The 27,331-nt window shown below is 32.0% G+C and overlaps 1 protein-coding gene across 3 annotated transcripts; it reads left to right on the top strand.

Moving 5' to 3' along the window:
* Positions 1–8,790: 8,790 nt before the first annotated feature.
* On the top strand, positions 8,791–12,514 carry LOC129304795 (uncharacterized). Of its 3 annotated transcripts, none has more exons than XM_054944590.1 (3): positions 8,791–9,180; positions 9,263–9,319; positions 10,749–12,514. In XM_054944590.1, exon 3 carries the CDS (start codon positions 11,022–11,024, stop codon positions 12,369–12,371), a length of 1,350 nt encoding a protein of 449 aa, XP_054800565.1. In that variant the 5' UTR covers positions 8,791–9,180; positions 9,263–9,319; positions 10,749–11,021; the 3' UTR covers positions 12,372–12,514. The 3 variants fall into 3 exon arrangements, with proteins under 3 accessions (XP_054800565.1, XP_054800567.1, XP_054800566.1); XM_054944592.1 differs by having other exon boundaries at positions 10,989–12,514; XM_054944591.1 differs by having other exon boundaries at positions 8,791–9,319; positions 10,989–12,514.
* Positions 12,515–27,331: the final 14,817 nt, after the last annotated feature.

Here is a 27,331-nt window from a genome sequence, read left to right on the forward strand (position 1 = left end):
GTGTAAATATTTCAGTGTAAGCCACAATATTATGTTTAAGTTGAGAATAATATAGCTTTCTTGTTAACAAGAAAATGTGAAATTATTTTCTTTTTTATATGGAAAGGTCATTTTAAATTAAAAGAGTATATAGACTTTTAATATTCTCCATATATATATATATATATATTCAACACTAAAAAATATAATATATAGCAAATACACCCTTCATAAAGATAATCGGTGTGACTTAAACTTTCCATGACGCTCATGTGATTATAAAATTTATTTTGTTCTTATGAATTTCATAAATAATTACATGATTTAATTATATATTTATTAATATAACTTGAACCATGATAGCTCTCAACCAAGTGAGTTACATTGAAGAGAGGATGGAGCTTTTTAAAAGTAAAAATCAAATATAAATTAATAAAACGAAATAATAAAAAATAAACTTATTACCGAAGAAGAAGGGGTGGGATCTGATAGAAAACAAATGGGCCCGAGTAAACCATGCGGTCCAAACTTGAGGTCCAGTTCCTCTGCGTGCTTGTCTCTCTCATTTTGAAGTTTAGTTTCTGGCTGATCTTCATATTGAATCCCTTCAGATTTCAATGGCGGAGATCAGACCCCGTCGTCGTCGTCGTGGTTGTCATCCAGGAAAAGAGCGAGAAAGAGCCAAAAAAAAAAAAATCGCAGTAGCAGCGCCTATGGGAGCAGAAGAAGAAGAAAGAAAGAAGAAGAGGGCTTAACTGATGAGCCGCCTCAGGGAGAAGAAGAAGCAAAGATATAATAAGGAGGATGAAGAAGAGGACGAAGCTTAAAGCGTTTTGTTACGCAGCAGCGTTAATCCTAATCCTTCTCTTTCTTTTCTTTATAGTCGTTGTCGTGCTTTCTGTGAGCCTGTGGGACAAGAAGAAGCAGCAGGAAGAACAAGAGGGCTTACTGATGAGCCTGAGACTGTGGGAAAAGAAGAGGGCATAATAATGCTGATCTCTGGAGGAAGCAGACCAAGCTTGAAGCAGTGATTACGTAACTGCGTTCCTTCTCTTTCTTTGCCTATTGAATTTGGATATTCTACTTTACTTTCTCTTCTCTTCTTTCTTTCTTTCTTTGTTTTTTTTTTTTTTAGTGGCCTGGGTAGTTAGTTTTTTTTTTTTTTTTGACCAGCAACTAGTTAGGGTTTATCTCATGGATTTTACTTGTTCCCCCCCCTGTCCATGATATGTAGGCCAGAAATGATGTAGTCACAAGCTTCAATAATAATTTATTTCTACTATTTGATCACCATGGATTTATTGTTGCTCTTGTATTTAATTTCTAATGTTTGATCACCAAGCAGAGTAATGTCATGTTGAGGAAATTAAGGAAGATGTGTAATCCAATTTCTTGAAATCATAATTAAGATCAACATAGAAGTCCTATTATATATAAGCGCAGAATTGCAGAATTGTTTTCGAATTCCTAACCTTTAAAAAAGGATTAAAAAAATAAAAATGAAAATCAGATTCCTTATGTTACTCTTGTTATGATGATTATCATGTGCATTCCTACTTTTAAATTCAGATTTCATATTGATGCTATCAATTGATTCTGTCAAAGTTTAAGAAATATAAATCCCTAGTAATTTTACGATCTCAATCTTAGGGTCAAAATCAATTAATTCTTATCATGAGAATTGTCATACGTCAATTAATAAGAACGAAAAAAAAAAACGTAACAATACTAAAAAAATTGGAAAAAATTTGTTTAAATGATGCAATTTGGCAAAAGAAAGTTTTCATTAATGAGATGAGTGCCGACAAGAAAAACAATACTTTCTTCATTCAAAAACGTAAAATATTTTTTAAGAAATTGAATATTAAAAAATATAAGACATTTTAATCTTTCGAGGTGTAATTATTATTTACTTTTTTTTTTCAAAAATGTCCTATTGACAATAACTTTATATTTATTGTAGGATATTTAATAGAGGTGAATATGAGTAGATAGGATTAATTTAAAATTAGGTAACTACTTTATTAAGGGGTGAGATTCAGTTAAAAATGTCTTATATTTTTTAATGTAAGGAGTATATATATATTGTGTTTAAATGAATATTTTTAATACTATTTAGTATTAATGAAGATAATTAATGAATAAATTGAATTATTTTATTATTTAGTGAAATATTGTGTTTTAATTCCCAATATGGTATTTTTGCTATTAAAATTGAGGTTACTTAATCACAGGATATTTTATTATTAGATTATTTGGGGATTAATTTTTGGCTTTGAATGGATTATCATTTTGGGAGCTTTATTGATTTTAATTTAATTCCCTACGTTTTTAAATTACCTTCTCGTTTCTCTTGCGTTTTCGTCATCTCTCTGGATCAGTTTGGAGATAGGGCTTTTCTTGGTGTAATTAGTTACATAACATGAAGTTATGTTAAAATTGGATTAATCAGTAATCATCATCAAGAGGGGATTTTTTTTTGCTTTATTATTTCAGTTCATTTTCTCTCTCTTTTCTCCTCTAATTTCTTGTTTCAATTTCTATTTCTGTTCAGAATGATTTTGATGCTTAATTGATAACTTCATCCGAGGATTTTGATGACGGAAATGAACTTGTTTCAAATTGGGAATATCGCCCTTCATAACAAATTGATAAATTTTTTATATAGTTCCCAACTATTCCACAAAGGCTTATCCAAAAAAAAATATAAATTTTATTTCATGAAGTTTTTGGTTCATAATTATCTTTGAGATGTAAATATAATAAGAATGTTTGGATATATTTTCATAAAATTATGATTTTACATAATTTTCAATTCTACTTTTCAATTGTACTCTACCAATCTTATAAATTGATTGTATCTAATGTTATTCTAACCGCACATAATGAGTGGAAAATGAAGAGGAATGAAAAATTATAAAATGTGATTCAATTTCCATTTATATACGGCAAAGATTCATTAGGGAAGAGTTTAATTTCCACATTCAACACTATAAATTAAAAAATGAAAAGGAAAAATATGTATAGATCACTTGGAGCAAACTGAATTATAAATAAGTACAAATACAAGAATGCCCTTGTTAAAAATACTAAGTTATAGTTGTAAATTAAAATATTGAAATAATAGTTATAAATTCCTGATGAAGTAATTGTAAACAATTAGTGTTATTAACATATGATCAATTTAATTATTAGATATGTGAAGCTATAGTCATAAAATATTAAAATGATAGTTGTAAATTACTTATAAGACAATTGTATACAATTATTATTAAACTTGTAATGCATGATTAATTTAACTATTGGATATGTAAAATTACAATTGTAAAAAGTTAAAATGATAGTTATAAATTAATGATGAAATAGTTCTAAATTATTTGATTCATGTAATGAATTTTTAATAGGGTCATTCTTGTCTTTACATCTCAATTTCAAATTACACTCAAATTTCAAAAGACTTGGCTGTTATTTTTAAATTTTATGAGATTTATTTATAAATAAATATGCTCCACAAGAATTTTATATAATTTTTTTAAAAAATTACATTTAGCTCCCATGAAGGAGAATTTATTATCAAGTGGCTCCATGAAATTTATAAAATATTCTCAAATTTCAAATCTAATATATTTACAACTTGATAAAAAACATTCACAATTGAGTAACAAGTATTTACAACTTGCTATTACAAATTTTTATTTTTCTTTACAAGTTGTAAATGTTCATTGTCCAGTTGTAAATGCATAAGATTTAAAATTTAGGAGTATTTTATAAATTTTATGAAATCTTTTGGTAGTGAATTCTCTTTTGTGGGATTTAGGTGTAATTTTTCACATAATTTTCCCAAAATTAAAGCCATAGTTGTCAAAGAAAAAAGTCAAATCATGCGGCCTGCATCTATTTGTGTTTTATGAAATTTGATATTATAAATGATGATATGATTTGATAATTAAATTATGATATTATAATAAAAAGAATATAAAATTAAATTTTATAAGTTATACTGTAAAGTCTACCCCCTTGGATAATTGGATTAGATGTAAATTTTATCTTAATTAACTATCGGGATTTAATTGGGACTGAACATATATATTTTATTGAAACTTATAAATACGTTCCATATAATAAATTTATTTACAAATAAATTTTAGAAACTAGAAAAATACACTCAAGTTTTATGAGATTTGATTATAATTAATTTATCATATAAACTGTCTCAAATGTCTTTAAACTCTCAATCATTTAACTAGTATTGACTGACCATAATAGCTGTAACCCTTAGCCATAGGTAAATATTTAAGATTTACAAGTAACACTTATCTTTATAATTCAACCCCTTATAATATTAATATTTAAAAATTAAAGGTCCCAAATTTATAAGTCTAGATGTTTAACTTGTAAATATGTGAAGTTAACTTGTAAATATTAATCTATTAATATTATAAGAGATTGACTTGTAGATATAATAAGTTTAAATTTATAAATCTTGAAGATTTACTTATAAACCATTAAATTTTTTTTAAAAATTATTTTTTGACTAGTCAATGTTGACTAATTTAATAACCGATCAATGTTGGTTGATTACAATTAAAAGATTGGTTTCTAAGGGCATTTGTTTTATTTTACATAGTAAATTAGTTACAACTAAGACCCATAGAATTTGAGTGTATTTTCATAAGTTCATCAGAATTATGTGTAAATAAGTTTTTTATGTCGGACCCATTTGTAATTTTTCCTATTTTATTATATTTTAAATGTGTTATTTCTTGTTTCATGGGGCATGGCTATTATTTCTTGTTTTGTTTGAGCAGAATAATAATATTTCTGGATAGAAACAAAGATTAACTATCGAAAAAAAGAAACAAAGATTCATACAAGCTGTAACTGTCCAATCTCCTTTATCATATCATATAAACCCCACTCGCTCACTAGCCTTCTTCCCCAGAGTTCCTCTCATTTCGCAGTTTCTGGGTGGGTGATCTTGATCTTGAATCGATATTCAGAAGATTTCAATGTAGACTCCATTGTCATTGTCGTCCAGAAAAGAAGACAGAGAGAGACAAAAAGATCTCAGGAGAATCTACCGCTAATCCGAATGGCAATATAAACAACATGCCAGTTTCTGGAAATACAGTGCCAGCAATATTGGAAAGCTCAGTTTCTGAGGAAGAAGAAGAAGAAGCAGAAAGAACAAGAGGGTTTATTATTACTGCTGAAGAATGGTTTTGTGATATCTTAGCAGAATCCTTTGTCTTTCTTCGGCCCTGGGTACCGTATATGCCTCCTCGACTTCACTTGTTCTTTTATTTTCTTCACCTTCTTCTTTTCTTGAGGTCTAAACTTAAACTAGGGTTTATCTCTTGGATTTTATTACTCTCTTCTTTTTGTTTATTTTTTTCCCTTTCTTCTTTTTCAAACTTCTTGATATATGATATAGACTAGACATGGTGTGGTCCGATGCATCAGTAATATTCATTTCTAATATTTGATCGATCACCATGTATCCCTAGTTGTTGCTTCAGTAACTCATTATTATTTCTTTAATTTACTCGTCTTCATCATCGTACGAAAGAAATGTGCAATTGGTCATAATGTATTCACGTGTCCGTACGTGTTATTTTACCTCTCTCATAGTTTAATTGATTGTACGTTCTGAGAGTTTATACTTTGATGCATGGCGTGAAGATGACGATGAAATAAAAATAAATAAAATTATGCCTTATTTCCCTAGAAGCAGCACGTTGTTAAAAGTACGTCTTTATCCGGATGGAATTTTTACTCCTTCATAAAATTTTTAGGTTCAAATTTTTCTAACAAATAAATTGTTAAATGGTGTTTTTACCACTAAATAATTTGAAGTTACAATATAAAACAACTTTAAATCATTAATTAAGTTCAATGATTAGTTATATGAAAAGTTATATTAAGATTTTAACAAGTCCGATACATAAGTTAACAAATTTTGCTAGGTACACTAGCAAAATAATAAGTTAAGTTAAGGTTTAAATAAGTTTATTTCTCAATAACAACAAACAAACCAACAAAATTAAATATGTAAAATGTATTATTAAAGTGTTCTGCTAGTGATTTAATATGCATGCATTAGTGAATTAAAGAGTTAGATTAGGATTTTAACAAATCTGCTTCATATTGTAACAAATTAATAAAATTGAATATGTTTAAAGTATTTTTAACAAGTTTTACTCATAAATTTACAAGTACACATTAGTGCCTGCAATGACAAATTATATTAAAAATTTAACAAGTTCACAACACATATACTATAATAACAAGTTAACAAGATTGAATATGTAGGAGTTATATTGTTAATAAGTTTTGCTAGTAAATTAATAAGTACATGTTAATAAAATAACAAGTTAATTAGAGTTTTAACAAGTCTACCTCATATATATTATAACAAGTCAACGAAATTGAACACGTGAAAGAACAAGTTAACAAGTTTTGTTGGTGAAAGGCTGAAAGAAGTCTCTCCATCTACTAAGAGAAAACTCTCCCCACCTTCTCTCTACCCATGGTCATGAGAGGAGTTCATCAATTTGGGATTTTCCAGAAACTAATTAAATTATATATCTTTCTCGTGACAGTTCATCCCCTGCTTTCCCCACCATTTCCCATATTCTTTTTGCCTATGAATTTATATATTGTGGCTTGTCAATATAAGAAGAATCATTTGTGAATTTTTAGGAAGTTAATTGTAAATTTATAAAAAATTAATTGTGAATGTATATTTAGAAATATGGGAGAGGATCTCTAAATCATTGATATAATCACTACAAAAAAAAAATAGCTGATTAGCGATGGAATTTTCTGTCGCTAAATGAATTAGTGACGGAATATTTCCGTAGATAAAATCACCGTCCCAAATTCGTTAGCGATGAAATTGTAAGGATAAAGTTATTTTAACTTTGTGATAGAATGCATTTTGTCGCTAATTTTTCAACGGACTTATTTCGTCGCTAATTCCATTGCAAATTTATTAGGTGGACTAAAATTTTATTGCCACATCACCTTGTAGATTAATGTCACCTCACCATTATCTAGTCACCCAGTGGATCAATGCCACTTCACTGCCATGTCCTAATCACCTAGTGGATTAGTGCCAAGTCACCGCCATGTCATTTGTCATGAAATGTCAAATATTATTACTTTCAATTATATTTTTGGCTAGGTTTGAACTTACAACTTTATACTTTCATGTGCCTTTACGTTCACCATGTTGCCAGTTAAGCTGAAAGGGATCTTTAGTCTTAATTAATAAATTAAATATATAATACTTAACTACACACATATATTAATAAATATATTATTTAAATTATTATTAAATATAGTATTTAAATTTACTTATTTTTCAACATTATATTTATTTATTAATATGAAAAAATTAATTTATATATAACAATTATTTTTATTATATTTTATTTAATTTTTTTGATAATAAATTTAATATTAAATTGAAAAATATTTTATTATCATTATATATTATATTATAATTTGTATCTATATAATATATAATATTTTAATTTTTTATTTTATAATTATTTTATTTTATTTTTATTTTTAAATAAGAATAATTAAGTATACAATTTAAATTATTATTAATAATATGAAAATTTTTAAATTATTTATTTATAGCATAATAATAAATTATTAAATAAATTATATATAAATATATATTATAAATAATAAAATTAAATTAAAAATAATTAGTGACAAAATTATGACAAAGAGCTTTATAACAAAATTTTTCATCGTAAATTTTGTTACTAAATTGAAATAAGATATCCTAATCATTAGTGATGGAATTTTTCATTGGTAAAATATTTTTGAAAAATTAACGATGAAATAATGATAAAATTTTAGCGATAGAAACTTTCATCGCTAAAATTTAGTCCGTCGCTAAATTCCGTCACTAATTCATTATTTTTTGATAGTGAATTAAAAATATACATGTTTATTTAGAATTAAGTTTTATATATTTACAAGTAACATTCTTTAAACTCACAGATGACTTATGAATCACAAGTTATGCAAAAATTTATTAGATTATTTAGTCATTTAAAATTGAATTTTTATGAAATTTATGACTGACCTTTTTAAAATTAATAGGTGACTATTCTTAAATTTATAAGTAACGATAAATTATCTATCCATTTATAATTTATTTTTATTAATTCACAAATTATATTACTTAAATTCATAATTAATTTTATGGGTAATGTTTTATTAATTATTTTAAGAATTATTTATTTTTTCATTATATATAAGGATTCCCTCCTGACATTTCAATGATTCTTGATTGATGTCTTTGCAAGATCAATCATTTTGCTTTAGAAAAAAAAAGGAAAAAGTTTATGAGTTTATGTAAAATTATTTTTATTTTATTATTATAAAAATTATTATTTTGTAGGACATGTTTTAAAAAAAATAAAAATAAGTGTTTTTTATTATATTTTATTCTTTAGAATTATAATTTCAAAATATCTAACAAATATTTTCGTTTTTTATTCTTTAAAATAATTTTTTATTTTTTAATCTAAAAATTAAAAATTGTTCTCAAAATAAATTGTCAAACAAGCCTTACATTTCCAGCAATCAATGGCAGAGGGAGGGGGACTAGTAAGAGTTGCAACTCCTTAATTTTTTTTAAATTTTTTATATTATATAAGTGTTAGATATTTTCAACACTTTTAAAATTTATAAAAATTTTATAATATGTATAATTTTTAATTTTAACCTCTGTTCTTAAATCCTGACTCCGCGTCGCGCCCTTGCCAGCAACCACGAGTCATGGAGTCTCTGCTCATTGGTCAAGGGAACAGTGAACAGTGTCAAGTGGCACATGCCTCTTGGCCTGTTTCTCGCGTGTCGCGAATTCGACCCCAAGCCCCAAACTTTACCCCTTGCTTATAGTCCCAGCGACAAGGCTGATGCATGAATTCTTGAAGCATAGTGAAAATTTTTAACATATTTATTGTTTATAACGTCCGAATCTGAGGAGCTTCAGATCCCAAATTCCCAGATTTTCCTTCTCAAGTTTCACTTGTGTTCGATCTCGCGCCCAATCTTCCTCCGGTGGTGCTCGGATCCGAAAACCGTTCCGTCCTCCTCATCTGTGGTGGTCCGTCTTGGTGCTTTCTCCGTCGTGATTCTCGTCCGGTGTTCGATTACTGTTCCGGGCATCAGGTAAGGGGTTCTTCAGTATGCTGCCACTAAGCTTCTCGTGCTGCTGCCTGTCTCAATATCATCGGCTGGTGTCGGATTGCAGGGTAATTGAAGGTGGCTCTCTGAATCTAAAAGCTGGATGATTGCAGGGTGATTAAAGGTGTGTGTTTTTGTTTACGGGCAATTTAATATGTATGTTAATTTGATCATTTCTTCATCATGTGTGTGTTTTAAAGCACAAAGAAGGGGATTTTGCGGTTGGATTTTTCAAAAGGATTGGAACAAATCCTTGTGGCTTGCTTTATGAGAGGAAGGAAAAAAGTAGGTCAAGCGGGGATATAGTAAAGACAATAACGGATTGGTAAATTTGTAACAGTTGCTCACTAAAGGGAACGAGTTGAACACAGTTTGCTGTTGGAAATCCATATAACTTGTATCTAGAACCAAATGGAGCCTCCTAAGCAATGGTTTTACTTACCTGTATCTTTATATACTGTATCCAGAATGAGCACATACGACAAAAAAAGTAGGCATGGCATGTATTGAGGAAAAGATAGTGGAAAATGATTTGAGATGGCTTGGACATATATGAAAAAGGCTGTGGGGGCACTAGTAAGGAGAATAGAACAGATAATCTTAAGTTCATATAAGAAGACCAAAGAAAATATTTGTAGAAGTTATTGGACGAGATCTCTTAGTTGATAATATTTTTAAAAACTTGGTTGATGATAGTGTGCAATAGTGTCATGCAATTCATATAACCGACCTCACTTAGTAGGATAAGACTTTTTGTTGATGTTATTGTATCTTCATATACTTACCTTAAAATTATTTACCAAATAGATGCTCCTATACAATGAAGTATTTATAAAAAAAATTGGATGCTTGATGGTTTAGCCTGATAGGTATTCTAGATATAGCTCACATCCATGCTTAGGCTTAATTTTCCTTAGAGGAACTAGTTTAGCTTGTTTCACGGAGTTCTCCATGGAGATAAACCTGTCTTTGGAAAAAGCAATTCAGAAATATTAATTGAAGTGTTTGACCACGTAGTTTCTGATAGCACTTCATATTATATTTGCATGATTTTCGGTGCTTATTTTACCATTTACATTCTTGTGACAAAGAAATAGTCAAATAGCTTTTTGGTGGTAAGTAGGAACCTGATGTGGAAGCTCTGTAATGTATTGAAATGGAGCTGTGTGTGTGTATATATTGGTCTCTACAACTGGAGCATATTTGCTATAGGTGTCTCTTGAGTTATAGATGATATTGACTTAATATTGCAGAATGAGAGCTATAACACTGCATGACATTAAAGGCAATAAAATAAACACTGTAATATAATTTATATTTTTATCTCTTTTCACAATAGAATCTGACGTTGACATTGGCTTTCTTTCGTTACTGTTCCCAATTAGTTCATGAATGTGCTCTACAAATAAGATATTTTGATTATCTCTATGGGACTTGGTGTTATTTTAGATGAGGGGGTTAAATTTGTTTATGAGGGTTCGTGTTAAATTTTGAAAAAAATTACTTATATGAAGAATTAATAAATATGCTCATTGGTATCTGTTTTATATTAGGTTTACAAATCCGAAGGACAACCTATATAATGTGATCATATACAAAGTGGATTCTTCATGTTGAGAATTGTGATCACCCTTTTCTTTGTTGCTGAAGTGGAGTCTAAATGAATATAAAGGGCACAGCTTTTCTGATTTTTGGGTGTATCGGGCTGCATGCTTAGACTAGTCTGGATATTGTTCTGGTGACTGCCTTAATCCAAATATCTGTGTTCATTCTGTTCTGCCTTCGACCAGCAGGCAAAGCTGAGAATTGTTGATTGTGTTCCAACAATGAATAATTCAAGTTTAGGAGGTCGATTTTTATCCAATCCCAGTGGAGGGATATTGGACCTGGAATTGCCATTCAACAGAAATCAACATGCTCAGTTGGGTCACCCATCAGTGACCAGCCAAAATCAAATGGCTATGGTGAGTGGTTTAGAAAATGATCACCCAGTCGGGCTATTAGAAGTGAAAGGCTCAAACGCAGCAGTGAATTTCAGTAAGGGAAAAGCGGCAGCTCTCACTATTCCCACCAATAGTGATGATATGAGTGAAGAGGATGAACCAAGTCATGCAGAAGATGCAAATTGCGAGAACTATGACGGTGGGAAGAACAAAAAGAGATCTCCATGGCAGCGAATGAAGTGGACTGACAATGTAGTTAGGCTTCTTATAGGGGTGGTAGCTTGTGTGGGTGATGATGGGACAATTCAAGGCATGGATGGTCATAGAAGACGATCCGGATGTCTACAGAAGAAGGGTAAATGGAAAACGGTTTCCAAGATAATGATAAAAAAGGGTTGCCATGTTTCGCCGCAACAGTGCGAGGACAAATTCAATGACTTGAATAAGAGGTACAAGAAGCTAAATGATATCCTTGGAAGAGGAATTAGCTGCAAAGTGGTGGAGAATCCTGCATTGATGGATTCAATGCCCAACCTGTCAACAAAAACAAAGGATGTGGTTCGAAAGATTTTGAGCTCAAAGCACTTGTTCTATAAGGAGATGTGTGCTTACCATAATGGACAAAGAATACCAAACTGCCATAATCTTGATCTGCATGCCTATTCTCTACAACAAGGGAGGGATTCGAGAGACAATGATGACTCAGAGGAGGAAGCTGAGGACTTAAATGAAAGTGAGGATGATGAGTTAGATGATGAAGGTAATCATGATGCTCGTGGTGATGCAGAGATGATGGAAGAGCACAGTGGAAAGAACAATAACGACAATGATGACCGTGGCGGCCAACAATCTTCTAGGGTGGAAAAATTTGAAGCTGAAATGGCAAGTATTTTTCAAGACCCCCTCAAGTCAGGATGGGAACGAAGTCAGTGGATTAAGATACAGATGTTGCAGCTGCAAGAGCAAAAAGTGACTTGCCAAGCCCAAAGTCTTGAACTTGAGAAGCAGCATTTTAAGTGGCTAAGATACTGCAGTAAGAAAGATAGGGAGCTAGAGAGGTTGAGGCTGGAGAATGAAAGAATGAAACTGGAGAATGAGCGTCGAATCTTGCAACTGAAGCAGAAGGAGCTTGACTCAGATTTAAGGAGGTCTGAGATGTCCATAGCCCCTTTCTCTCTTGGAACTAGCAGGATGCAAGGTGGGGAACATATCAACCTGGGCAGACAGCTGTAGGACATGTTTGGAAAAGATTCATATCCTTGCTTATTATGTAGTGCATGAAATGAAAACCCGCTGTTGAATCTGTTTTATATTTTGTTGCAACCGTAAAAATTCACATGGCAGGTTAAATATATAAGATGCATTGACATGGGAAATGACTGATGTTCTCATTTGATCTTGAGCATTTGACTATAGGCATGTTTGGAAAGTGTCGGTTTTGGGCACCTGCCAGACTTTCACCAAATCCAACATTAACGGACTTCCAAACATGTTGGATATGGTTGACAAATGAGTTAATTAGACCTCCCCTTTTAATTTCTCTCTTTCCCATCCCGAACTTAAAAAATGGTTTCATTATGATTTTTGGAATACTTATTTTGATGAAAGCACATATCATGGCAGTCGATTTTTTTTTTTCCCCTTAAAAAATGCGTTAATGCTTCGAATAGAATTACTTCTATAAGAAGAATACCTGTGAGAAAAAAAAAAAATCTGCCCAGAATTTGTTGCTATTCTATGGCAGCCACCGTCCAATAGTTATGACATGAGATACAAACCTCCAATTCAAGTTATTCAAAAGCCTATACAAAGCTTACAATAGAGTCAAACTATATACATCAAAATCAACCGGAGGCATAGATGCCACAGATGGGCTATCCATGTCAGGTTATAGCTTAGTCGTTGATGAATGCTTATCAGGCAAGGGGGAAGCTGTGCATGTCGATCGAAAAAAGAAAAGAAAAAAGAAAGCCCTTTTCTAGCTTTACACCACCTATCTCCTCGAGCTGCTTCACTGCTTTGGTAGCATATCGACAGTGATGAGTTTTTTTTTTTTTTTTTATTTTTGAAAAGGGGTTTTGGACTTTTTATATTTCTAATATACATAATCAATATAAAATAAATTAGGATTCCATTTACAAAACTAACATATTTTAAAATTCAATTCTATTTCAATTTCAATTTCAATTCTTTACACTTAATATTAGTTAAGTTCCAGACAATTTTTTTTTACAAAATAAATTATAAATATCAATTCAAATAATTACAAATAGAAATTTCTGTTACAATTTAAAATTACATTTGATGTTTAATACTTATTTATAATTAAAACTCTTAGATTTGTAATAATTTGGATAGATATTTTTAATCTATTTTTCAAAAAAAAATTGTTGGGGACTTAATCAATATTAATTCAGTATTTTGGGAGTTAATTGTCATTCTTCCTATTTATATTCGCTAAAATTATTATGTTTGCCAATAAATAGATATAGTTGAGGACTTGAGGTGATGCATGAAATAATGCATACACAAAGTTATGAAGGCAGAAAGGCCTGTTTAATTTGTTTATAGGAATGACCTCCAAATTGGGTTCGCTTTAATGCTTATCATGGTGATAATATTTGGACCATTTAGATTTTAATTTGAACTATTTAAATTTTATTTATATTTTTATTATATATTAATTAAAATAAAAAATTATAAAAAATTTAATAAATCTAATTTGTTATCAATCTAGACAGTTTAAATTTAATTTGAATGATTTATAGGTACAAGTTTAACTCACACGAATTCTTGTAAATAAATGAATTTGTTGTAAGTAATTAGACAATTAGACTTTTCTTATTATTTACAAATCTTTTATTGTTAATTTTCTTTGATTAACATACATGACAAATATTCTCACTCATTAAGGGAAATTCAATCTTTTCACCTTAAAAAAAATAATTGCACTTGAGGCCTTTGGGTTGCAGAGGAATTTCAGAATTCATTGGGTCTATAGCGTGGATATGTGCCTTTAGTAGGCCTTAAATGCAATATTCCCATTTTTTAACCCCAATTATAACTCCATCAATGTTTAATTCTCTGTTCAAAGTATTGGACAAAAATAACCCTATGGAATTGATAAAAAAAATAAGTCTCATTCCTTTAATCCTTTGTGTTTATTGGCTTTAGAAGATAGAAACAAAAAAGAAACGCTTCTGTTTTTTCCTTTTTGTTTAGAGATATCTTGCCGCAAAGGTTGACAGTGATGGTGGTGGATGACGGCGGTGATGGTGGTGGTAGTGAAAGTGCGGGCAGCAAGGATGGTAGAGGCAGAGGGGATGAGGGCATGGTGTTTTTGGCCAAGAGAATGCCTACTGGTGAGAAAAGGAATACAATAGAGAAAGTGAAAAAACTGTTGGTGCAGAATCATAGACCTAGATTCTCTTATAAGGACTCCTTATTGAGCCTTAACTCTGTAGGATTTCTATCCTACAATAAAAAAATATTGATATTCTAAAAGGTTGGAAAGGATATTTAATGAATAAAAGTACATAACAGGAGGTTGAAGAATCTGAGAGCTCGAACGAAGATGGCACAGCTCAAGGAACGAGGAGGATAAAATGCTCAAAACTTAAGGTTTCAATTGAGCAATATGTGGAATGGTGCTTACCTTGGAATTGAACTCATTGATTATTATACTCCTTGGAAAGAATATACCCTTGAGTTTTTTGCATCCATAGTTGATTCGCATGTGGAGATTGACTGACCTGATGCACATCACACCCCTTAACAATGGATATTTTATTGTGTCTTTTATGAAAAGGGAAGATTTAGAGTATGCTTATTAAGAGGGACCTTGGATGATTGATTACCACTATCTTCTTGTCTAAAAATGGCGCCTAAATTTCAATCCATGAAAGGCAGAGGGAAAGCGGATGTAATGTTCTCACTCCACTAAACGCAATTAATAAAAGAAACCCGTGGTAATTAGAGGATTAGCTCAAAAAGTGATTATCAAGTTTTAATCCAAAAGTAAGGGATCCCAAGTTTTCTAAATAGAAACAAGTTAAAATCGATCAAAATCTTTCATATCAAAGTAAAAATAAGTTTCAGAAGCATGGAATACCTCAGAGGAGTGAAAGAAGTCACAAACGATTGAAAAACAAAACATATGCTGTGTTTTAGAGCAATGCACCACGGCTTGTGCATGCTATGCCACGGTGTGTTGTTCTCTGTGCCACATGCCATCGCTCAGTGCCATGTGCCGCGGTGTGTTTCACTGGTTCTGCTGTCAAATGATAGTAGAATAGGGGGAATTTCTGACTTGTCTTGATTCCCCGTCCGACATTCAAATGAGGTGATCTAAGTGTCTACAGAAAGCTCTTTACATGAACTAACTAATGGCATGAGTTTCACTTTCAAAATAAGTCACACTAGGAAGTTGGACACCCAAACATAATTTGACCACTTTTCAACAATTTTATGCAAAATAGGTGTCCAAAACTCTCAACAAGTACCAAAAACTTTTCCTAATACTTAGACTATGTCCAATGGACCTAGGACTACCAATACAACACGTCACAAGCATCAAAATATCAATATAACAAAAATTCACTCTTCAACCCCATTTTATCAAAAATAAAGGGGAGGTAATTTGCCATTGCATGTAACTCAAATCATTCATAATATGCTCAAATCTTTATTTTTACACTTGTACTAGTATTTTAGCCCTATAAACATATGTATATGTCAACATACACAAAGGCTAAGGGTCCAAAGTATAATTCTAACATTTTCAACAACCAAAATAGTACAAGTGAGGTAATATGCATCTTAGAATTGGCAAGCCATATACTATTACACAATTAAAACTAAACTAGAGGCATGCAGTAGGAATATGCTAATTTCCTGCCTCTTTAGTCTTCTCCTTTTCAACACCAGAGCTAGAGCCTGAAAAGTATTAAATAAGAGAGGTAAGTCTAGCCACTCAGTAACCAAGGTTAACCATACACTGTATAGTTATATATCAATTATAAAACAAAATACATGCATAGGGAGATCAAATATGCAAATCAAACTCACATGTACCATAATTTACCATTTATCATTATATAGCTTCTTTAACTCATGTAACTAGGTGCATTATCACCATATTCTCGGATATGTGACATGACTTATACTCTTGCGACCTGCCACCACTTAGCACGCGTGACACATCATACATTTACTTGGGCAATGATCATCCAACCTTATATCCTCCTTATTTTCTCAAACTGAAACTGTTGGCTATAACACTAATTAGGACTCCGTCCGTATGACTGGACCGTTAAAGCTCACTAATTGTGAAGTGTAACCCGGCCAAAGATCACAGAACTCACTCTCGGACCACGGCTTTCCCCATTCTCGAATCCTTGGGGTGTCTCATACCTAGGCTATTCTCTTAATTGAATTGATGGAGATAGCTAGGTTCTAGTTCGTTGACAAACTATGGGACAGTCTCTCGACAAAATAGTGGGATAAGGCTATAGCCCCCGTGCACCGGAGGGCAGCCTAATTACCATATGAATTTTTCTCTATTTCCAATCCTTAGGCGAACTCCTGCCACTGACCTTGCCATAATTATTACTCACTTGAGTTTATTTTTTCGCTTTCATTTACTCACTATTATAATAATCACGTTGGGCTCACGATCTTGCACTACCCAAGTGTGTATTCTCATCATTTTCTCAAATATATTTTCTCACTAACACACAAATACCTCTACACATCTTCACATTTATCTTTTAAAAGTATAAGCATTTTCAAGCTAAGAATGGCTTTTTTATGTACTTAATGAAGCTAACATATAGTTTTTTTTTTAACTTTAACAATCAATTCTATGCATGTAACATTCATAATTTCATATTTAACAACTAATTAACAATTAATTAACGTACAACTACCCAAAGTAAAGTTTTTTCTCAATTATCTCAAACCTTTGAGAGTTTAAAGGTTTACCCCTCAATCAATTAGCTTTTAAGTTTGAATTTTCACTCCAATAGGTGACCAAGAGTCAAAACTATAATCAACCAAGTTGAATTCTATCAACATAACAAACTCAAACATTTGAACCCTCAATTTCTACTTCTAAATTGCCCAACCTTTACTTTACAAGAGGTGGAGCCTAACCATTAGGCCTAGTAGTTATCTTTAGCCCCTAATAACATTAATGAGTCATTAAATTCCTATTAATGGCATTACAAACTTTCAACCACTCATAATAAATGAGATTTTTAGACATTTATGGTGCCCAACAACCCAAGATATTAAAACTCATTATACCTAGGTTTAGATACTCTAATCTACCGCTATTAACTCCATTTACTTCAACAAATTCAGACCTATAACCTATATGGACTGAAATCTCACTTTCACTATCAAATTCTAACCATAAACTTATAAATGTGAAAGAAAATGGGAGATTAATGAGTATGATACTTACCTTGAGTGTTTGTAGCCTTTAAAATACTCTCAAAGTAGTCCCCAAGCAAACCCTAACAGAGCATTGGCATGCCTCCCCTTTCTCTCTTTTCTTTTCTTTCTTTTTATGTCTCATTTCACATATGATAAAGTGCAAAAAATGGCCACGCGCCGTGGCAGATGCACAATGTGCCACGGCGCATGGCACAGAGAGGTCCTCCCTCGCTTAGAGATGGCTATGTGCAATGACAAATGATCTATGCGCCGCGGCGTGTGGCACAGCAACTTCAACTCTTCCTTTTCTTCTCCTTTCAATGCTCGGGTGGTTCGCCTCGATACTGGACCTACAACTAAGGCTAAAATAGCATCAAACATGATTATTAGACCTTTCTGGCCATACACCACTTCAATTTACTTAATTACCTTAATTAGGTTTAATTAATCAGGGAATTAAAACTCAAGATGTTAAAGTAGAAGATTGCAGCATGCATTTAAATATTAGATCTACCTTTAGAACTCTACGATGTGGAATCTCTTTGCTAGATAAGAAACATGGTGGGGAAAACTTTGAAGGTAAACAAATCCACATCAATATCAAATAAAGGAGGGTTAGCCAGAGTGTGTGTAGAGATGGATCTGAGCCAACCTTTGCTTCCATTTTTTACCTCTTCAGGGAAAGAATACAAAATTATTTACAAGGGATTACACTTGGTGTGTTTTCACTCTGAAAAATATGGACATCACATGAGTGTTTTCCTAGAGAAGAAGATGACGCAAGTGGGTGATATCAGGGGTGGCGATCTAGTGGTGGTGGAACAAGCTAAGATGGTGAAGTGGCCAATTGTTAAGGATGACTAGCTAGAGAACCCCATCAAAACCCTAGCGATGCCAACGTTGAGCATAGTTTTTGGGCTAGCGATGCTAGTCAAGTGTGATTTTTGGGGAAAGATGTTGAAGGTAGATCTAAAGGGATCTTCTGATATATCAAGTAATGTGAAAGAAGGGGATAAGGTGAATATTTTGCAGAAGCATGATATTAGGGGATATAAATTAATAAGGGATATGAATAAGGATAAGATTTCGGAAGGAGGAGCCAAAAGTGTGGAGGTTATGCGGAAATTTGGCAGTGAAGTGAACAAGAGTAAAATATCCGAGTAGGTTCCTGTAGGCATAAAAAGAAAAGGAATTGCTAAATTTAAAGCAAAAGGTAAGGAGAATATCTCTCATGGGGTGGGTTCCCATCTAAAGGTACGTGAATCTACTTCTAATGGGATCAAACATATTGATTTAATACCTTTTTGTTCCTATTCTTTCTCTGCTTTGGAAGTAGGACCCCCGCACGTGATGGATCTTAAGCATCAAATAGGTGGGGGAATTAACAATTCAACTGATATGGTTTGTGGGCTTAAAGTGAAGCAAGAAGGGCCCATTAAGAGTAGACCTACTAGTCAAAATCTTGTGAATATGAAATCTATCTTGAATATGGATGCCCAAGAGCTTTTACGAAATATGGGCTTAATGAACAGGACTGTTGGAGAAACTATTAGCGTTATTGACCAATTAATTGACCAGAGGGAGGGAATGGCTAATGAAGGCCCTAAAGCCTAAAACCCTTCTCACATGTGTTAATGACCTTCTTATTTTGGAATACAAGAGGCTCTGGGTCTCTTACTCTCTTAGGCCTTATTAAAGAGTTGGTTAAAAAGCATAAGATTAAATTTGTGGCTATTCTAGAAACATGTACTAGTGGAACGAAGGCCTAGAATTTAGTTAAAAATATGGGATTTAAAAATTTCTTCATTGTGGATGCAAGAGGCTTCAGCGGAGGTTTGTGGATACTATGGAATGATGACCAGTTGAAATTTGAAGTTCGCGAATGGCATTCTCAGTTTATCCACCTGTCTTACAGTTGCTTCTGAACACTATTATATTACTGCAGTGTATGCTAGCCCTGTAGCTTCTAACCACAATCTACTCCGGCAGGAATTGAGAAGGGTGAGATCTCAAGTGGATGGTCCTAGGTGTATTGGTGGGGATTTCAACAGCACTCTTTACATGTAGGATCGTAAAGCCTTATGTCGTACCCATAATTTTATTGATAAAGAGTTTAGTTGGTGGGTGGATGACTTGGAGCCCTCTAACCTTCTTCATAGTGGGCCGTACTATACTTGGTGAAGGGGAAATAGTGAAAGTCGAATTGACTGAGTGCTAGTTAATGGGTCTTGCATTGATAAATTTCCTAATGCTTCTATCCTTCATCTTCCTTTCTTTAAGTCAGATCACTGGCCTGTTTTGTTAAAATTGTGGGAGGAAGAAACTCCCCAACATCCTAAAGAATGACCTTTTTCTTTTGTAGCATCTTGGGTTCTTGATAATGATTTCGAGCGCTTCATCCAAGAGAATTAGTCAGAAGGAAATGAGTGGGGCATGAATATTGCTCGATTTACATAGGCTCCTAAAATGTGGAAGGATGAGGTTTATGGTCACTTGGGTAGAAGAAAGAGACATTTAATAAATCGAATTGAAGGTCTTGTTGGAATGTATCACTCATGCTGTAATATTCGAGCCTCAGAGGAGCTTTAGCTGAAACTTTGGTGTGAACTCGAAGAGGCGCTACTTTAAGAAAACCTGTTATAGGCCCAAAAAGCTAAATGTGATTTGATTTGGTTGAAACCTGTTATACGGTTCATGCCGCTGCACATGTGGCATGAACTGTATCACATGGTCCCTATTTTAATTTGATTTGGTTGAATTGCACATGTTTTCTTTTGATGTTGAGGTGCTATTGCACAATGCTTCTGTAACATCCTAACTCAAACTGGACTTTACCATTCCATATCACATAATCAATAATATAAATATAAATTAATATTAGAGTAATAGTCCTTTATTTGTTTTAAATCGCGGGATCCCAACTTCTTAAAACACATATTCAAATAAGAGGGCGTGTTTTTGTCTGCACCATACGCTTGTGCGTCGCAGTACATATGATAGCAATTTCTGCTGTCATATGACAACTCAAAAGATGAATTTCTGCCATGCGCCATTTCTATATTTGACACCTGATTAAAGTGATTTAAGTGCCCATATAAAACTTACAACATGTACTAGTGCTCAATTTTTTTGTCCTATTAGACCACTTTGGGCCTTGAACCAAGTCCAAAAGAACCACTTTGTCCTGTTAGACCACTTTGTCCTAGTGATTTAAGTATCAACTTGGAGATAAAAATTCCAAGTACTTTTAGCTAGAGCTAAAACCAGTAGGAGGAACAAAATTGTTTCTTTACAAAATGATGATGGAGAGTGGATTTATGATGTTGATGAGAAACAATCCACTACTCTTCATTATTTTTCCAAGTTTTTTAAAGATAAAGAAAGTAATGTTGTTAGCCTTACTATGCAGTCCTCTTGTCCCGCTATTAACAATTCTCTTCTCTATTATATGGAAAGAAATTTTGAAGAGGAGGAAGTTCAAAGGGCCATATTTGATATGGGTACACTAAAGTCTCCAGGGCTGGATGGGCCGAATTCCCTTTTCTTTCAAAGCCAATAGAATGTTGTGGGAAAGAGTGTGACCCAGGTTGTGCAGCAAGCCTTTGTGAACCCATCATCCATTAGCGAGATAAATGGAACTTTAATCGTTCTCATCCGAAAAAAGGATCGCCCAAAGACTACAAGAGATTTTCGGCCGATTAGCCTTTGTAATGTTATTTACAAGGCCATTACCAAGATTCTTGCAAATAGGATAAAGAGTTTCTTACTAGATGTGATTTCCCTTAACCAAACTAGCTTCATCCCAAGGTGCCTTAGCTTTGACAATAAAATTGTGGCCCAGGAAGTGATTCACTCTATGTGTACTATGAAAGGAAAGAAAGGTTTTATGGCTATTAAATTAGATTTGGAGAAGCCTACGATCACATTCACTGGGATTTTGTTAGTTCTTGTCTACAAGAAATGAAAATTCCTCAAGGTACTATTGATCTCATCTATCACTGTTTGAAGACAACTAAGATGCAAATTCTTTAGGAAGGAGATAAGACTGAGGAGTTCACCCCATCAGGTGGCATTAGACAAGGTAATCCTATTTCTCCTTATCTTTTTTCTATTTATACAAAAAAAAACTTGCTCATCTTATTCAGGACGAGATTAATATTGGAAGGTGGCAGCCAATCTGCTTGAACAAGGATGATCCTGCTCTCTCCCATTTATTGTTTGCGGATGATCTAATCATTTTCTCTGAAGCTACCTTAGACCAAGTTGAAGTTATAAAGGAGTGTATTGAGAAGTTTTGTGTAGCTTCAGGCCAAAAGGTTAGCCAAGACAAGACCCGTATATTTTTCTCAACAAATGTCTGTCACACTAAGACAAATTAGCTCAGTGGCTTCGCTCCTACCCCAGAGCTTGATAAATAGCGTGGGGGTCCCCTTACACCATGGGAGGGTGAAAAAAGATACATATAGGTATGTTGTTGACAAAGTGAAGGCAAGGTTGACCCACTGGAAAGCGAGTAATATCTCCTTTGCAGGCAAAAGCACTCTGGTCTCATCTGTTTAATCTGCTATTCCCATGTATCCCATGCACACAGCGCCGCTTCCAAGCTCTACTTAGGATGAGAATGATAAGTGTTCGTGGGATTTTTTATGGGGTTCTGTGGAGGAGAAAAGACGAATTCATACGGGGGCCTGGGATAAGGTGTGCATAGATAAGAGGAGGGGGGCTGCTTGTACGTAATCTACAAGCTCAAAACCAAGCTTTTCTTGTGAAAGCTGGTTGGAACCTAATTCATAACAGGGATGCTTTGTGGACTAAGCCGGTCAGGAGCAAATATAAATGTGGGGAGGATGTTCTTCCCACCATCAGTAAATCTCGCCCAGGTTCTAGATTTTAGAACGGTATTAAAAAGATGTGGGACCTGTTGAATTCTGGGCTTGAATGAATTGTTAGACCGGATGGGAAAGATTTAGTCCGCTGGAAGTTTGAAAAGCATGGGAATTTTTCAGTGAAGTCAACTTATTCATCCTTTTATGCAGATCTAACACCTGCGGTGTCTAGCTGGACAAAGATGTGGAAACTTCAAATTCCCCAAAGATGTAAATCCCTTCTTTGGATGATATTACGTGAAAGATTGTTGAACAAAAAACTGAGAGAGAAAAAGCATTTGTGCACTAGTGCTACGTACATGCACATGGTGTAATTCGGATGATGAGGATATTATTCAGGTTCTTCGAGATTTTCGATGGGTGCAGGATATATGGAAGAGAAGTGCCAAACCAAAACATGCAAATAGATTCTTCAGTTTGCAACTTCAAGAATGGCGCCGTTGGAACATGAATGTTCATGTTGGATTTATAAAGGAGCACTGGGGTAGTTGGTTCTCGGTTGTCTGCTGGCTTATATGGCGCCGTCGCAATGAGCGTATCTTTCACGATACTACTACTTCTAATGCTACTATCTGCGCACAGGAACAGGCCGTTGTTGGATGCACTAACAGAGCTCTAGGAAAGCTCAAGAGTTCTAATATTCAAGTATTGAGAAAATATCATGAGCCTCCCCTTGTCCTTCATGAAGAGAATGAAGTTATGCTGATCGTGGATGGGGCCTTCTCTGAGCTGAGCAGGCGTTCAAGATGTGGGGGTGTGATCATAGATAAAGAGAAGTGTCTAGGGGCCTTTACTCTGTCTACAAGAAAGGGATGCACTTGTTACCGAGATGTGGGCTTGTTTAATGGGGCTAAACTAACCTTGGGACAGAGGCTTCAAAAAGATATATCTGTGTTTAGATTCTTTAGAGACGGTGAAACTGATCCAAGGGGGAGCTATTGACCTCCATAAACACCGCAGCGAAATTACAAAAGTTCAGGAATTGCTGCAATTCGCATATTAGAGTTGTCCATATTTCTAGAGACACGAATGAGCTGGCTGACTCTCTTGCGGAAAGGGCATTGGGCTTGGCACCTGGTTTTCATCATGTTCCTGCCAATGATGTGTACTTAAAGGCACTTGTCAAGGCCACCGTAATCTCCTAAGGCGTGTCCTGGTTTTGTTTCTTTTTTTGTTTTTATGTTCCTTCCTATATAAAAAAAAAAAAATTATCATTTGTGTTCACCATCAACTGATTACAACAAGTATTATTTCTTCTTCCGAGTGAGAGCAATGAGCTCTCCAAATTTCTTGTAAATTGCCCCACAAACAAGGTCATTTGGCAAAGATTTCGTTGTTGAATAAAATTAAAAGCAGGATAAAAGAGCATTGGCTCTAAACTATAGGTTTAAGAATATCTAGAACTCTAAACTCATTTTATGTAATGTTTTTCTTTAATTTTTAAAAATAATGCAATAAAGTTGCTATTGTTAACAAACTAAAATTAATTTTGATCATTAGTTGACAAAGAAAATAACAGAAAAGAAGTTCAAAAATTAAAAAAGGACAAAAAATTATAGTAAATGTTTTAGCAAAAAAAAAGCAAAGGAGTAACATATTTTAGACAATGACAAAAAATTATAAAAAATGACTAAGAAAATTTATTAGTTTGTTTTTTAAAAAATACAATGTTATTTTTTGTTAATTTTTTGATTAATTAATGGTAAAAATTAACTTTAATTTGTTAATGATAGAAGTTAAATTATATCGGTTTTAAAAATTAAAAGAAAACATTCCACCAAAAATAAATTTAAAATTTTAAGCGCTTTTAAACTTATGATTTTATTGCAAATTTATACTCTTTTACCCATGAAAGTACCTTGATAATGAGTTTATGCCACAAGTTTTCAAGTATAAAAAGATGCAAGAAGAACGTAAAGTCAAGATTGTTGCTATGAAGCTTAAAAAGCATTCTCCCATGTGGTTGGATATCAGATAATCTCAAGAGATGGTGTATGTGAGCGAGATAAGGGAATTAAAGAGATTTAAAAATAGGATGTGAGCTTAATTACCTGAAAGTTCTTACCCCAACACTAATATCAAGGTATTTTAATTCATTCAACCGCAGAATCTTATGGTATACTGAGGATTTGCAGAGCTCATTACTGTCACTTTAAAGAACAACTACTTGTTATTTCTTTTTTGTTTTTTTTTTTTATACACTGACACACCCTACACTTTCTCATAGAAAAGCCCCACACACACCACACCAGATATTTACCTTAACCCATACTACCAAACCAAAAAAAAAAAAAAATAACAGTCTAAAAGTTATTGTTAAAAATTTTTAATAGGTCATTGTTAATAATTTTTGACAGTCACAAATATTATTGCCATCAAAAGTTTTTCACTGCTAAACGTTTATTATTTATTGCTATTAAAACTCCTTTTTTAAATAATAATTTAAAAAATTTTAGCAGAAATATTTTTTTAAAAATAATAATTTATTTTATGCCACGTCATTTTGTAGTGTGTGCATTACGTTATGCCACCTCATCTGCCATATATGAGGCAAATAATGTCACATCACCTGTCATGTGTGTGCGTCCTTAAGCCACTTCACAACCACATACCACGTCATATATTTGTTACAAAATATGTTAAAGTTAAGATTTGAATCTTGTTCTCCCATTCTAAGCTTTAAGTCTTCCTTTTTTATTAATTAAACTGAAATGCACTTATAATTATTATATATAAAATTAAATATATATATTTAACTACATGCACATATATCAAATAATATATTATTAAAGTAATATACATATATTATATTATATTTTTAATTATTAATATGATAACATAATTTATATAAATATTTATATTATATTTTTAATAAGATATTATTTTTTACCAGTAAATATTATTTTGTTAGGAAAATGAACTTAAAATAAATAAATTTTAAATTTTAAATAATTTTCTAAACATTGTAATCAATTTTTAAATTTTATTTTTATTTTTTAAATGAAAATTATTAAGTATATAATTTATTTATAAAAATGTATTATATTAGTTTATGTCAAAAATATTTTACTTTTATCTTCTCCATATTTTTCTCAAAATTAATAAGTTAAATGATTAAATTTTTATCTTCTTTGGTTAAATATTTCCCCCCTTTTTATTAAAAATTTATTTTATCTATAATTTTTCAATATCTTTAAAATTATTTTAGTAATAAATTAATTCTAAGCACATATATTTGTTAATAGTCATTTTGAATAATTTTAAATTTTTAATGAATACTAATAAATTTTACAATACAAAATAATTGATTAATTTAGCTAACCTCTAATCATTTTCTGCCTCACAGCAAGGTGAATTTAAATAATTTTTCATATTCTTCTTAGTAATAATTAGTTATAAGAATCTTGTTTGTAACTTCTTCTTTTATATCAATGAAAATCTAAATACACTAGGCATAATTGCATAAAAATCCTTATCCAAGAACCATTGGAGCTCAACAGAAGAAGTAGATACCATGTGTACAACAAACTAAGCATCAAGTGCATAATATATGAAGTAGTCTATAATGTCATTTGCATCTCACAATATCTGTATAACTTTGACGTTCCAATGCTATTTATATATTTATATGTAAGTACTAATTTATATATAACTTAACTTGATTATAATAAAAAATAATAACCCATCAAGATTTTAATTTATCATATTAAAATACTAGATTAATAACATAATTCTTAAAAAAATATGAGCTATACATGTCTAAAAAATATTATGAATAATACAAAATTAAAAAATAATTTAATAATTAAACTTAACACATCTTCACTATTATTCTTTTTATTTCATGATCCTATATATTATTTATTTATAATTCTGTATATAAAATAAGAAATTTAATTTCACAAATGTTTTTGAATGATTTTATTTAATTTCAAAATTTTAAAATAATTCAGAAGGAATTTTTTTAATAATTTAAATGATAATTTTATAAATTATTTCATATAATTTAAAATTTTATTTAATTTTGTAAAAATATTTTTAGTGAAGATAAATTGTGTCACCAAAAATAATTACACAAATTATTTTTAATTTTTAAATTTTTTTTATAAAGTTAACAATTATTTTTGACAATATGCTTTTGATGGTGACATTTCACTATCACCGTTAAAAATTATTTTGGTAAAAAGTAAACTTTTGACAATGATATATAATTGTTATTTTTAAAAGTCATCACTAAAAGTTATTTTTTCTTTCTTTTTTGTTTATATTGCTAACCTGATCCAAACCTATGAACTCTCCCATTTGAAGGCGTCTTCGGTGCCCTAGGCCCTTGACAAATAGTTATTAATACTGTTTGATGCTGAACCCGAAGGAATAATTGATGAGAGCCTATTTATACTCATTTCATAGGCCTATTTTGTCCAACACTACAACAATAACAGCAACAAGCCTTATCCCATTAGGTGGGGTCAGCTACATGAATTATACGATGTCATTATGCTCTATTATTTATTAATTTTTTAGAAATATTATTAATTAAAAGGTCTCGCTCAATAACTTCTAAAAGTGTTCTCTTCAGTCTTTCTCTACTCTTCTTGACAGGGTTTAAAGTATTTGTTTCACTCTCCTCACAAGTGCCTCTCGTGATCTTCTTGATAGAGCTTGAAGGTCTTTGTCTAACACTACAAACAGCCAATATAACATATATAGATGGGATAATGATGAGGGTTACAAATTCATTATTGATGGTTAATTTATGGGAGTTGCATATATTAAATTCATTATTTCAAAGGCTCTTCATATATCTTGAGAAGAGCAAGCACAATGTGTAATGATATTTTGATGGCTAAGGTGAAATTATTTGAAACT

The sequence above is a fragment of the Prosopis cineraria genome, unplaced genomic scaffold, assembly GCF_029017545.1.
Source record: "Prosopis cineraria cultivar Desert tree isolate PC_DT_omini unplaced genomic scaffold, ASM2901754v1 PC3, whole genome shotgun sequence".
NCBI lineage: Eukaryota > Viridiplantae > Streptophyta > Magnoliopsida > Fabales > Fabaceae > Prosopis > Prosopis cineraria.

Coding starts and splice junctions, on each gene's coding strand:
- LOC129304795 (XM_054944591.1), top strand. CDS start 11,022: ATGAATAATTCAAGTTTAGGAGGTCGATTTTTATCCAATCCCAGTGGA.